Source organism: Mus caroli, chromosome 14 (genome assembly GCF_900094665.2).
Source record: "Mus caroli chromosome 14, CAROLI_EIJ_v1.1, whole genome shotgun sequence".
NCBI lineage: Eukaryota > Metazoa > Chordata > Mammalia > Rodentia > Muridae > Mus > Mus caroli.
Window position 1 is genome coordinate 110310160 of NC_034583.1, and position 15073 is coordinate 110325232.

The 15073-nt window shown below is 46.3% G+C and overlaps 1 protein-coding gene across 7 annotated transcripts in view; it reads left to right on the forward strand.

The window, feature by feature from the left end:
* Positions 1-15073, forward strand: part of Farp1 (FERM, ARH/RhoGEF and pleckstrin domain protein 1) — a 246439-nt gene that overhangs the window by 174074 nt on the left and 57292 nt on the right. For all 7 annotated transcript variants that reach the window (XM_029468929.1, XM_021181763.2, XM_021181765.2 and 4 more), the window contains exons 4-5: positions 6864-6906; positions 10471-10549. In XM_029468929.1, coding sequence (XP_029324789.1) covers positions 6864-6906; positions 10471-10549 — 122 coding nt within the window. The remainder of the gene's footprint in view (positions 1-6863; positions 6907-10470; positions 10550-15073) is intronic.

The following is a 15073-nucleotide window of genomic DNA, read 5'->3' on the forward strand; positions in this document are numbered from 1 at the left end:
AGTGCACCTGCACACACACATAGTGCATCTGTACACACACATAGTGCACCTGCACACACACACAGTGCACCTGTACACACACACAGTGCACCTCCACACACACATAATGCACCTGTGGACACACACATAGTGCACCTGTACACACACACAGTGCACCTGCACACACACACAGTGCACCTGCACACACACACAGTGCACCTGCACACACACATAATGCACCTGTGCACACACATAGTGCATCCACACAAACAGTGCACCTGCACACACACACACAGTGCACCTGCACACACACATGGTGCACCTGCACACACACATACATGGGGGGAACCCACCATTGTATGATGGCCATGAGAGTTTGTATTTCACATGGCTTTTGCATATCATGAAATATAATTCTTCATTAAGATGTTCTTCCCCCCTTACCCCCAACTAAACCCCTAACACACACTTAAAACTGTTAGCCTATTTGCACCAGAGCCCTATCAAAACCAGCCACAGTACAGATCTGACCCATGCACCACAGTCACCAGTGTCTGCTTGGTTTTATTCCTCTCAGGTAGGTATTCTCCCATCCATAAATCTCAGCAGGCAAGTTCAGGGAAATTCTTACCCAGCCTTCACAGTGAAGCCGGAAGCCATGATTCTCCCCTCAGGCCTGCTTAGCCCAAGCACTGCGCTTTGTCTGTTACCTTTGTTGTCTGTCCCCAGCCTTCCTTATGTCAGGAAGCACTGCATCCAGCCCAGAGAGCTGGGTGGATCACATCCATTCCCCTGGTGATGGAATGAGCCCGGGGAGGCATCTGACACATAGTAGGCAGTTAGCTCTCATCTATCCTTGGGTCATAACTCAGAACGCCCTCAGGCTAGCCCACCAGTCTTTAAAGAGACATTGTTTCTAGGCCTGATGAGTCAGCCTGATTTCTTATGTCAGTCTGGGTACTCATGGGAAAAGCCTGATATTTATTTCCTGTGTCCCTTCTAGCTGGGAGAAAAACGTCGCCTGTGGCAAGTGTGCTTTTGATGGGCTTTAACTTAGAAACTGTAGTCATTTGTTATGATGGGTGTCCCTGCTGGCTGTCCTTTTATTTATGAATAGTCACGGTCCCTCACCTTGCTTCTTCCCTGGGGGGTGACTCTAAGGCAAGATGGAGCGCTGTGAGGAACATGTCAGGTATAATGGATTAAAAACATCTCAGAGCATGTGGTAAGCTGGAGGCGATGAGGGAGCAGGTCAGCACTGCCACCACAGCAGGGTCTGACCCTGTGTGCCAACAGGTGGCCCCAGAGTGACAGGCCCAGGCGGTGAGGCTCTCTGCAAGCCCACATACATACTTCAGAATTTGCTTAGCAGAAGCCTCGCTCCTGCTGAGACTTCCTGGCACATTTTTAGGAAAAGAAAATCCCTCATGGCCAAATGACATCTTTTAAAACGAACATTTCAAAGGTAATTATAATTAAACAAGTGCCTTACAAATAGATAAAGCTGGATACTTGCTATTTTGTGAGTGCTGTGGCTATAAGCCCCATGGCCGATCCCATCTTAAAAAGCAGATCTGGGGGCTGGAGAGGTGGTTCAGTCGTTAAGAGCACTGACTGCTCTTCCAGAGGTCCTGAGTTCAATTCCCAGCAACCACATGGTGGCTCACAACCATCTGTAATGGGATTGCCCTCTTCTGGTGTGTCTGAAGACAGTGACAGTGTACTCATATACATAAAATAAATGAATAATTTTTTTTTAAAAAAAAGCAGATTTGGCAACTGGGGATATATCGTAATGGTAGAATCTAGCATGCACAAGGCTTTGAGGCACCAGCATCTTGACATATTAGTTAATTGATTAAATATTGGAATCTCAGGGTTAAGGTTTCTAATCATCCGGGTAACCCCTGCCTCCCTCACTTCCACCCCCGGACTCAGGCGTGGCTTTGTAATGTTAAGCCTTGCCTTTATTTTATAAAACTTCCTTTTGCGTAGATCTGAAATAGCAAGGTCTGTGTAAATGTGCTTGGCACACAACTGCACAGGTAGAGCCTGTACCATAATGAACTGTGTGCTTTAGCTTACAGATCTGCCTTGTCTCTTTTATTTAAAGCTGTTCTTGTAAGTCAGTGTGAACACTCTGCCATGTATGATCGTCAGTGTGAACACTCTGCCATGTATGATCGTCAGTGTGAACACTCCACCATGTATGGTCTGAGTGTGCACAGTTTCCTTTAACAACTCAGTATTGGGTGCTTGATATGGGTACTCATCTAACTTAAAAGAAATTCAATGAAGTTAGCCAGATCCAGATCGCAGTCCTGGGCTGGATGCAAGAATGCTCTTCATTTGCTGGGAAGAGGGTAAATGTTGAGTGTCTGACGTGACGAAAGGTTACAGAATGAACAGGTAGGAATGACTAGCGTGCAGGAAGTCAGTTATAAATCCCCGTGATCTCATTTGAGGTTTGCCAGTGTCTGCACTTTGATAGCTCCAGACAGCACACTGAGCAAGCAATCTGGAGATGTGTGCACAGAGGCCTTGATTCCCCAGTGCTATCCCCGGAGCAGCAGGATGTATCAGCATCCCCGGAACTGGCTGGATCAGGAACTCAAGGAGAGTCCAAGCGTATATATTTTAGCAAGTTCATGGCGAGGTGCAGTTGCGCTTGCCTGTAGTTCCAGCACTTGGGAGGCTGATGCAGGGATGCCCTTGAATCTAGGAACACAAGAGCCACCTAGTCAACACATCTGAACCCATCTCAAGGACTCGCTTAGTGTAGAACTCTTGTCTAGCTTGTGCAAGGTCCTGGGTCTACTTCCCATCTTTGAGGCAGCAGGCCTGGTGGCGAATACCTTTGATCCCAGGTGGATCTGTGTGAGTTTAAGTCCAGTCTGATCTGTAGAGAGAGATACAGGCCAAGCAGAGCTACACAGTGAGACCCTGTCTCATTTAAGGTGGGAGAGGGGGGCTTTGTATAAAGGAATTAAAAACAAAAGCCCTTAGGATGATTTTGACACTATGGCCTTCAGACCCACTTTATGAAACAACTATGGGAGGCTGTAAGTTTTGTACTAACAGATTTGTTTGTTAGTTCATTATTTTTGAAACAAGGTCTGTCTTTGTAGCCCCGCCTGGCCTTGAAGTGTTCTGTTCTTGGGACTCCCAATGTTGGGGACTACAGGCGTGAGCTGCCCTACCCATTCAGAGGATTGTTTTGAAATTAACATGCTTTTATATGTCATGCCATGGCTTTTGACTCGTTTTGTGGACATTTCTTATTCACTTCAAAAATAATTTCAAATTTCTCTTTGATTTTTCTTTCTAGAAGTGAGTTCATTGTGAACATACAGAGGTTTCCCTCTTTTTTGATTTGTTAGGTTTTTTAATTAGTTTCATAATGGCCGAGGAATGTAGTTTATATAACACAACACTTTTTAAAATTGTTGGCTCATGGCCCAGGACATGACCTATTTTGGTAAGAAGTTTATATGCAAACAAAAAGGATGTAAACATGTCTTAGCAGCATTTCCGGCAGCTACAAACAGACTGCGCATACGAGAGCATTTCTGGGTTGACAGCAGAGCTGAGAAAGCCGGTGGCCCAGACGTTGTCACCATGTAATGGTAGCCGGACCACATCTATGTTTAAGGAGGTGGTGGTAGACAGAAAAGCCCGTCATGGCCCCTGCCTGCCAGGTTAAAGGTGGGGCAGCTGTGGGTGCTTTCCTTCTGGATTCCCGTCTGGCTGGCCTAGCCTCTGTCCATCCATGGTTGTGCTTGTTTGTTTTGTTTGTTTAACCTCACACAATGTGTTTTCCCTCTGAGAGTTTAGCCCGTTCTCTCAGGCCTCTCCATCTCAGTGTTCTAAGTGGGTACGTGTCTAGAAATTGTTGTCATTTTTTCTCTGCTGCCTCTGCCATCTCTGAGTCCTGGGCTAGGTTGGGTTGGGTTTTTATTCTTCCCATGGGCCTCCTTTTTCTGATTCTGTACCTGGTGACTTTGGTTGTCCATTTCATGCTGGGTAGTGTGAACTTGGTTGGCCCTGTGGGGTGCTCTGCGTTTGTCTTCTCACAAACTCTGTGCTTGTTCTGGATGCAGTTACTGGGAAACCATTTGGACCTTTAGTCTTCAACTCTAAAACTGGTCAGGTGGGATGCTTCCAAAGCCTGCCTCGTCACGACTGTCTGGAGGCCCACAGAATCGTGGGCTTTTCTAGCCTGGCTGGGGGGAAGTCTACACTATTCCTAGCTTCCTGTGAGCCAGATATTGTTACCCTCAATATGTCCTGGAGGCTCTTCTGGATTGCAGATGGCTCAGTCACACTAGCATGAAGACCTAAATCCAGATCCCCAGCACCTACGGGGAACGAGGAACAGCTGAGCATGTCAGTAACTCCGTCACTGACGTGGGGTTGGGGAAGGAGGGACAGGCAGATTCCTGGAACTCACTGAAACAGTCAGCTGGGCAGATCGGTGAGCTCCAGAGTCCTGTGAGAGATGCTGTCGGGATAAAGGAAGACAACTGATGTTGGCCTCCGTATGCACAAGTGTGTGTGTGTGTGTGTGTGTGTGTGTGTGTGTGCGTGTGTGCATGTGTGTGCCCCTTTAGCACTTGTATCCAGCTTATCAATAAGTCCCACTGGTTCTTAGATAAGGGGGCAGAGAGACTGCCTGCTTGATGCAGTGGGAACCAAACCTCCTCGTTTATAATGACCCCGCTGCTTTGATTACTGAATTGTCCTATTCCTGTGACCAATCGAGGCTCGCTAGTGAGGTCCATGCTGGCCAGGTGTACAGAATGAGACTGCCTCAAACACACTCGGTGAAGAACATCACTGCTCATCCTGCCCGGTAACGCGTCACATAGACATCCATTACTTCTTTTACTTGCTTCATGTAGGCTGTTGTAAACATTTTATCACTGTCATAAAAATGTTAAGGTTAGCATTCATTGGATATACATTTTGTATGAACAAATACACGTTTACAGACACAGGTGACCAGATGGAGGAAGATGTGAAGGGGCACCTTCAGATACCTGCTGCAGCACCTGTAGCCAGCTGTGCCAACACATTACCTATAAATAAGAATTGTGCCCTGGCCTTCTTCAGTGACAACACACACATGCACACACCCACCCACCCACCCACCCCCACACAGAGGCACATACACATGCACACACACACAAACACACATCATATGTATCGTGTTTAATGCCCGAGGAGGTATTTCCTTGTTGTGATTTAGATTTCCAGCACAAATCATTCCCCACTGTCAGCATTGCCTTCTTTGCCTTTGAAAGTTTCTCTCTGTAAAGACCTGTCATTCCCGACATCACTTCTACAGGCAGCGTCTGTCTCTTACGTTTCTTTTCACCACGAGGATTTTAACCTTGGTTCTGTCCTAGGTGCAGAGAGAATCCCTTTCAAGTGACCAGCAATTCAAGGGCGGTTTTTAAAAAGCTATGCATAGACTGTGTGCTTAGCTTGTGTTTTATTAACAAGGCCAGCTGTTCTTTCTCTGATTTGAATTCCATGCAGGAAGCATAGAGGTGAGAGTTAGGACTTAGGGCCGAGTGAACCTAGTTCAGTTCTAGCTGAGCCTCTAAGATGGATCCTGTACCATGCATGGCTCAAGTTTCTCTCCTGGATCCCAGCAGTCCCTCTGGCTTTGAGGGGCATATAACTTTAGGTAGCGTGTGAGGTATGATATCATGTATGTATGTATGTATGTAGATAACATGCGTGATAGTTGATAGACTGTGATGTAGGATAATCTATAAATACTTATCCCTTCTCTCTTGACCCTCAAGGATTTTTCTATTTTGTGTATATGTGACTATATATAGAAATATAGATATATATCATGCATATTTCATTTGGCCACTAATGTGATCATTCATTAACTGCTCATTCATTAATATCTTCAGAATGGGTAAATATAATAAAAGCACAAATAAGATTTTAAAATTTAGGCCTTTAAACATGTTTGTTTTCGTTGCTTTTAAACGTCTAGGCGTGTCTGGGCATGTGCACATGAGTGCAGGTGCCCATAGAGCCAGGCTCATCAGAGTCCCTGGAGCTGGAGTTACAGATGGTTGTTAGCTGCCTAGCACTGGGAACACGGCACTGGAAACCAAACCTTGCTCTGCCGCAGCTCTTAGTTCCTAGCACATCTCAGCATTCTACTGCTGAGGGCTCCATCCATCCCTGTTCACCATCCACCTGTACTTAAGAAAGGGTGTTTTTACATATGTTAATATGTACATAAGTGTTTTGCCTACATGTATGTAAGAGTACCACGTCCATGTAATGCACTCAGAGGCCAGAAGAGGGCGTCAGATGCCCTGGAACCAGAGTTACTCACAGTTGTGAGTTGCCTTGTAAATGCTGGGGATTGAATCCAGGTTCTCCAAAAGAGCAGACCGTATTCTTATCCACTGAGCCATCTCCAGCCCCTTAAAAAGGTTTTAATGGTCAGGTTCAGGCATAGTATCTGCAGAATGTGCACTAAAACAATCTCTAAAAGGAGTTAGCAGAGCTTGGAGCTGTGGTCTTCTTCCAGAGGACCTGGGCTCAGTACCCAGTATGCACATGGTGGCTCACAACCATCTACAACTTAGTCCTAGGGGGATCCATCACCCTCTTATGGCTTCTAGGAGCACTGCACAATGTGGGACCCAGACATACATGCAGGTAAAATACCTGTACACAGAAAATAATAAAACAAAAGATTTATAGGATGTGGCACTGTGAAATGTGGCATTCTAGAAGAAAAAATGCTCACGACCTCACATTCTCAAAAGTACTTTCCTGTCAGTAGCTTGAAATGGTCTCCAGACGCTTGCCTGTTCTTGCTGACATTCTGTCTCCGTTTGCTCTAGGTGTGGCTGGATCTCCTGAAGCCCATTGTGAAGCAGATTCGAAGTAAGTGTATCCTTTGAGCTTCCTGGTGACAACAATTGTTAGGCCAGGTGATTCCCAAGTGGAGGTGTCTTTTTGTCTGTGACATGAATCCCTAGAGATACAAATTCCTTGTTCCCTCATGACAGCTTATCAGCACCCACTAATCCACAGGCTGTTAAAATAGGCAACTTCCGCCATTTTCATGCATAATCCTTTGGTAATCAAAACCTCGCTTAGAAATCAAACATCATCTTGATTAATGACTAACGCCTGCTATTAAGCCCCCAGAATAATTGAGCTTGTCTCTGTGCTGTTTGCTGTTTTAACTGTTCTGTGCTCAGGGGAAGGGTGGAGACTTCTGTTCTTGAAATAGACTTGAGGCTTTCTAATCTTCCTTTTCAGAGCCTATGAAATCAGAATGCTAGCATTGTCTGAGGAGAAAGGGCTTAATTGTGAGTGTGAGGTTGTGTGTTCTTCGTGTGTGTCTGTGTGAGCGTGTGTATGTGACCGTGTGTGTGCCTGTATGACTGTGGTTGTATGGGTCTCTGTAAGTGTGTGTGTGCTATGTATATATGGTATGTATGTGTCTGTGTGTGTGTGTATGTGATATGCATGTATGGGATGTATGTTTCTATGTGAGTGTGTGTGTGTGTGTGTGTGTGTATGGTGGGGGGGTATGGTGTGTGTGTTATGTAGGTATGGTATGTGTCTGTGTAGTGGGTATGTGGTGTGTGTGTTATGTAGGTATGGTATGTGTCTGTGAGTGTGTGTGTGTGTGTATGGTGGGGGTGTGTGGTGTGTGTGTTATGTAGGTATGGTATGTGTCTGTGTGGTGGGGGTGTGGTGTGTGTGTTATGTAGGTACAGTATGTGTCTGTGAGTGTGTGTGTGTATGTGTGTGTGTGTGGTGTATATGGTGGGAGTGTGTGGTGTGTGTGTTATGTAGGTACGGTATGTGTCTGTGAGTGTGTGTGCATGGTATGTATGTGTGTGTGTTTGTGTGTGGTGGGGGGGTGTGGTGTGTGTGTTATGTAGGTATGGTATGTGTCTGTGGTGGAGATATGGTGTGTGTGTTATGTAGGTATGGTATGTGTCTGTGAGTGTGTGTGTATGGTATGTATGTGTGTATGTGTGGTGGGGGGGTTATGTGTGTTATGTAGGTATGGTATGTGTCTGTGAGTGTGTGTATATGGGGTGTGTGTGTGTGTGTGTGTATGTTGTATGTATCTGATGAGCAAGTAGGACTCTAATATAAATGCAGCCTGCATATTAGAAAGAAGAGCTTAAGGGCCCATGAGAACAATAGAAAAGAGGAAGCATGGTTTTTGTTCTCAGTCTCCTGGCCCCTGAGCACCGGCTTATCATTTTCTCTGCTTTGAGATAATCTGTGTTCTTAAAAGTTGTCCCAAATGGCTCAGATTCGAGTCGACAAGACCAGAACTGCAGGCTGTAGTTGCACCTGAAGCTCACCACATGTCCTAGCTCACTTTTCTCTGATTAAGAAACACCCCTAGGCCACTCCTATTGATTGCTGCGGATGTAAAGGCATGCAACGAAGTGTCTGTGAGGCCCTCCTACAATTACATTTGATGCTGGCCTCCAGTCATTTAAACTAAGCAGTGACTCAGGCTAAGTAATGAGAGAATATCATTGCCCTAATGTTCCAGGATGTGGTAAGGGAGCCACGGACACACTGCTGAGAGCAGCCTCCGTGCCTGCCCAGTGCAGGTGACCAGGACCTACAAGTTCCTGCCTCTCTGTGGATCCAGATGATTGTCACTTATTCTTGTAGTGATGCGTGAGGGGCCCCCTTGTGGTGGGACAGCAGCCATCGTTCCAAAGTCAAAACTGGACAGGCCTGCTACAACCTCAGAGTCTCCTCTGTGCGCTGTGACTAGCCCCGTGTGACGAAGATGTCACTTGGCATTGACAACAGCATTGTCCTAGCTTCAGGTCCCTCTGGACCTGAGTAGCCTCCTGAATATGGAGAAAGCAATGGCCTCTGTCTTCTCAGCCCACCATGGCTGTTTGGAATCAGCCAGTGTCTGACTGACATTAAAGGGTGGGCTTTCCAACTTGCCTGTGCTGTACACTCTGCCTCTCCCTAAACTCCAAGTGGCCTTGGAGCTGGTGCTACCATGTCCCCTCATGTTTAGACTTAAATTGGGAATATCTCAGGATCCTTAGCCTCAGCATGCCTATGCTTTGGCTTAAAAGAGGAAAAAAGAAAGAAAGAAAGAAAAAAGATGTATACATGGTTTGCACCATGTGCATGCAGTGCCCAAGTAGGCCAGAAGAGGGTGTCAGATCACCTGGGAGTAAAGTTCTGAGTCATTGTATAGGTGCTGGGAATCAGACCCAGGGCCTCTGTTAGAGCAGCCAGTGCTCCTACCCACTGAGCCATCTGTCCAGCCTCCACGGCTTGCCTTCTCTCGTAATTTGTACACAGCCAACATCTTCACTTTAGAGTACCTTGCTTGACCTGTTGCTCTCCTTCCAGATGGCAGCCCCTCGGAGGCTGTTACATCCACCAACAGTCTGAAGTCTCACACTGCAAATCAGTACATTGTACTATGTTTGGCTTTCTGCCAAATTGAAAAGTTCTCCATCACGTTCTTCTCCAGCCACTTCCTGGTTTTGTTGTAGATCCTTGGCTATGTGCACGAGACTGTAAAGGCTGTGGTGGACAATGACATCAACTGGGCCCCAGCTCATCTGTATTTTCTCTGCATGTCTTGGAGCTAAGATGTGTTTGATGAGGTAGTAGCAGCCATGCTTTGTAGACAGCTATACACCCTAAATTGTATGAAGGCTTCACATCTCATTATCTCCCTTTCCGATGACTTGAGCCTACCTGTGGATAAAAACAGTTGGTCGGCAAACAGTGTTATCTGCCTTTCATCCCAGCCCCAGACAGAGGCAGGCAAATCTCCATGAGGTTGAAGCCGGTTGGAGCTACATACTGAGATCCTGTTTAAAACAACAACCAATAAACCAAAAACATTTGATTGATTTAAATACACTGGTTAAGAGCCTTAGCTACTCTTCCAGAGAGCCTGGCTTCAATCCCCAGGACCCACATGACAACTCACAACTCTCTGCAGCCCCAGTTCCAGGAGGTCTGGTGCCCTCACACAGGCAGGCAGGCAGGCAGGCAGGCAAAACACCAGTGCACTAAAGGAACACACAAACACATAGATCAGGACGCTGGAGTCAGAGGCAGGTGGATCTCTATGAGTTCCAGACCAGCCTGGTCTGCAGAGGGGTTCCGTGATAGCCAGAGCTACAAGGAGAAGTCTTGTCTGGACAAACAAAACCAAACAACAAACCGGAAGCACTTGGTGACTTACAGCTGAATAATTAAAAACCCAGAGGGTACTGAGCAGTTGAGTGTAGTACTGTGGACAGTTTCTTAGATGATCGCCTGTTACTGACCTAGCAGCTGTGACATTCTGGGTGGCTTCGTGGTGGTGGTGTCTGGACTCTGGAAACCTTGGGGTGACAGAGATGAGTCTCTGAAACTCTTTCTTGGGGACCTGGGAGGCTTGGATCGCCACACAATTACTGATGTTGTTGTTCTTTTCAGGACCGAAGCACGTCGTTGTTAAATTTGTTGTGAAATTCTTCCCTCCCGACCACACACAGCTCCAGGAAGAACTTACCAGGTTAGTGGTTGTCAGCGGGGTGTTTTCACTGGAGTGGACAGAGGGAAATCGGACACTAGTCTAATCGACTAAACATGTCTGTAGGGTTTATCTGACCGTTAGCTCTGAAGTGCTTACAGGCTCTACCCTCCTCCCTTCCGTCGGTGCCTACAAGACCAAGGGGAGGAGACCAGGTTTTGCTGCAGCCTGGGTTCTCTGCAGCCTTGATTGATAATGAAGTGAGATGGCCTTTAAAGCCTGTCAAGTCATCTTCCAACCGTTACAGTCCAAGATACTTTTAGGATCTCTTTTGTGAAACAGATTCTGAATTCTGTTAAGAGTCCTTCAGAGGATGTGCACACACACACACACACACACACACACACACACACTGGGCAGCTCACAACCACCTGTAACTCTAGCTCCAGGAATTCTGATGCCCTCTTCTGGCTTAGATGGGGAGCTTCACACATGTGTTGTATACACACACACATACACAGACACACACACACACACATACTCACACACAAACACAGACAAACACTCACACAGATATGGGGGGGGGTTGATTTTATTTTAAAAGAATGCATCTTTTTTGCTGCTGTGGTGAGGTGACATGGCCGTTTCAAGAAGAATACCATGTGTGTGTCTCCGATCTCCACAGAGCAGTATTAACCAAGGGCCTTCACACTAGTTCAGTCTTTTGAATGAGTCACCCCACCCACCCCCACTCGCCCGCAAACAAGTGATGAGTTGAAAGTATCCCTAGAGGGCCGAAGTCACCAGCCACCCGGGAACCATGGTTGATAGACTTCAAGTCCAGGAGCATCGGCTAGGGCTGAGAACCCAAGTCACAAGACACCCAGAGCCCATGACAGCCCTAGGCCCATGAGTTCTCTGCCTTCCATCTCCGGGCTTCTAGAGCAGGAACACGGTGCTGAAGTAAAGCTAGAGCCAGCCCTAGCTGCAGTCAGTTGGTAGTGTGCTTTGTCCATGTCACTAGGCCCTTTCTTAGTTTGAAAGTCAGAGGCAAGGAGTCTGGTCTTCCCATCCGAGGTTCTTATTTTACAGACAGTTTGCCTCTTTTTAAAGTTAGTTTACCACTGTCTTTAGAGTTTCAGGGGTTTTGTTGTTTCGCCGACTTATCCACCAAGACTGGTAAACCCTGCCAGATGGGTGGGACATGTTTAATTTTCTGCTGTTGTTTTTGGTTCTCGGCATAAGTGAATATTTGAAGACATGCTTTTTCAGAAATCCCATTCTTTTGACTTGATGATAAACAAAAATCAGTCTGAGATTTCTATGCAGCCCCATCATTGTCCCCAACACAGTTTGATGTTCGGGGAACCTGCCGTGTTGAGTCTCCCACACTCTCAAATTCCTGTGTAAGCAGAAATATCATGATGGCCACTATTGAGATTTTAGTGGATGGAAAAATGACCGACGGGCTTTAAAGCCGTCTCACTTCATTATCAATCATGACTGTAAAAAACCCAGGCTGCAGCAAAACATGGTCTCCACCCCTTGGTCTTGTAGGCACAGACGAAAGAGAGAAGGGTGGAACCCGTAAGCACTTAAGAGCTACCGTCAAATAAACTTGCTGCTGTTGCATGGTAAGGAGAGGTGTCAGGACACGGGGCTGTGAACAGGGCTTTAGGGGAGGACATGCAGACAGGAGCCTAGCAACACAGCAGAGCCCACTGCAATTAGCAGGACGTAAGTCAGTCTAGGTTTGCAGTTAGGATGTGGGCCCTCCAGGAATAGCAGGCTGCCCATTTTCTTACAGATAGATTAAGTTGCACTTTGCAGCTCGACGGAAGCTGTATTCCTTTCTATTTATCGATCTGCACATTCAGTGCAGTCGGTGGTATGGAGAAGACCTGACTTGGGGGTTCATGTTGAAAACAGTAACCAGGGGCTCCTTTTATAAGAAATTCTAGCTTTACATTTTCTCTCATTTAAAGATGTTTTATATGTATGAGTGTTTTACGTGGATTACCACATGTGTGCCTAGTGGCCCTCAGAGGCCAGTAGAGGACATCAGACCACCTGGAACTGGAGTTAAAATTGTGAGCTGCTGTGTGGATGCTGAGATCTGGACCCAAGGCTTCTGTGGAGCCGCAAGTGCGTTTAACCACGGAGCCATCTCTCCCTCCCTACCCCTACCCCCACCCCCAGCTTTCCTTGTGGCAAAGCTCAGAATTAATTCTCTTGTGCTGATGAATGGAGCCACACATGGATTTTCCTGTTTCTCTGTGTCTGTCTTCAGTAGGGTCAGTTCCTGTTCTCAGTCAAAGGATTCTACCAGAATTCTGTTGCAGACTGCCTGCAAAAGTCCCCATTGACTGACAGGGAAACTAAGTTAATTTTACTTAGAATAGAAAGACTATGAAGACCTTCCAAATGAAACAAATTGTCGCTGTTTTGCTGAGTTAGAAGCAGGGGGATTGTGTGTGTGATGTGGGCCTTAGTCTCCTGAAGCAAAGGTTCTCTGGCTGTTCCCACTGGAAGCATTTGTGCTACCGTTTACATGTAGCTGCATTTAGTGCCTTCTGAGTAAGTTAGCCGGGCTCCCACAGGCTTGATTGGAATTGCTTCCATTTATAGCACTAAAGGTGTCGCTAAGTCTCTGGAAGCAAGAACAGCCAGTACGTTCTGCTCACAGCTCCTGTGGTTAGGAAAGGCCATGGTGTCAGTCCAGGAAGCTGTTTCTCATGGTACCCCAGCCTGGGAACAGAGACTGAACATAGCCAGAAGAAAAGCATGTGTCCTCCACGTACGTGTAGTCACTTCCAAAGCCCTCTGTTGTCACAGAGGCCTCTCCAGGTTGTCACTCAAAAAGCCTGCTAGACTCTGGCCAGAAATAATGTCCCAGAACATTGCTCTGTAGACACTGGACCTTGTGTTTGAGTTTATAAATATTCAAGGTACAGTGCTTTTAAAATGTAACACACACACACCAGTTCAGAATGAAGGCGTGTAGCTCTGTGAAGTCTTGGGTTTGGTGAGCAATTACCACTGCCTGATCCAGAACAATGAGGTCTGCCCTTCCTCCAGGAACCCCTGTGCAGGTTGGTTCGTGCAGGGAGCAGGTTGGTTCGTGTCTACACTTTCCTTACCTTTGGTCGTCTAGTGAGAGGCAGGCAGCCAGTTTTGGGGGCTCACCAAGCAGGACACACGCTAAGGAAGGAGGTTGCAAAGGTCACCACTGTTGGCTGCCAGTTCCCACGTGCCCTGATATATTTTCTGCTTACTACACAATGACCACGTTGTTTGGTTCTTTTTTTTTCTTTTTGCAATTTTTTTTTTTGCAGTTTTAGTTGTTAATAATAAACTGTCTTAAGCAATTTAAAGAAGATTGGTTATCATTTTTTAACACTAATATTTGTGACCGAATTGTCGCAGTTACTTCTTCCCTTGGATTATCCTGTCTGATAAATCTGTTCTTTGATAGTTTCTCACTTGTGTGTGATGCGCATTCTGACCACTCTCCCCTCCCCTCGTGCACCTGACCTACTCCTGTTTGCCCTCAACCTGGGTGGCTTTTCCACATTCACATCACGTGGTTGGTTGGTTTGTTCTGTATGAGTAAGACGGAGAGCCCGCTGAGTTTAGCCACTGCTGTCTGTGTAACTGTGGGTTTAGAGCAGTCCATTATGCATGGTAAGCCTGGTGGCCTCAACTCCATCTAGTTCTTCTGGAAACCTCTGGTAGGTACTGTTGGCAGCCTTTTTCTTTTTAATGAATGAAAACCATAAATAACATAGAGCTGCGTCAAGCTAAGTAGCAGAGCACTCGTCTAACGAACTCTTCTATTGATGTAAAAGAGCACCGTGACCATGACCAAGGCAACTGTGACCATGGAGGCTCCCAGAAGAGTTTCATGTGGGCTCATGACTCCAGGTGGTTAGAGGCCATGGTGGCCGAGCAGAGACTACGTAGAGGTTGCTGGTGGTGGCCGAGGAAGCCAACTCAGAGCTCACATCTTGAAGCACCAGCAGGAAGCCAAAAGGGTGATCTTGAAAAGTCAGGAGTCTTTAAACTCTCAAAACCTACCCACAGGGACATAATCCTTTCACAAAGCCACACCTCCTGAACCTCCCCAACTGCACCATGAAATGGTGACACTGTGAACTGGTGACCAAATATTCAACATCTAAGATTGTGAGGGATGTTCTCATCCAAACACCACACCCACCAGGTGTGGTACCCGAGGTTCCATCCTCACACCATAAAACTATAATAAACCAATCTTCTCTAGTACAGAGTAGCAACTCTGCTTTATAGAAACTAGAATGTTTAATTAGGAACATAGAAAGAGTTCATTCTGGTCGTATATCACGTTCGCATGATATCCCTTCTGATCCTACACATATAAGCATGTACTTTACATGTTACATAGTGCCTTCACCTTACATGTTACATAGTGCCTTCACCTTACATGTTACATAGTGTCTTCACCTTACATGTTACATAGTGCCTACACCTTACATGTTACATAGTGCCTACACCTTACATGTTACATAGTGCCTACACCTTACATGT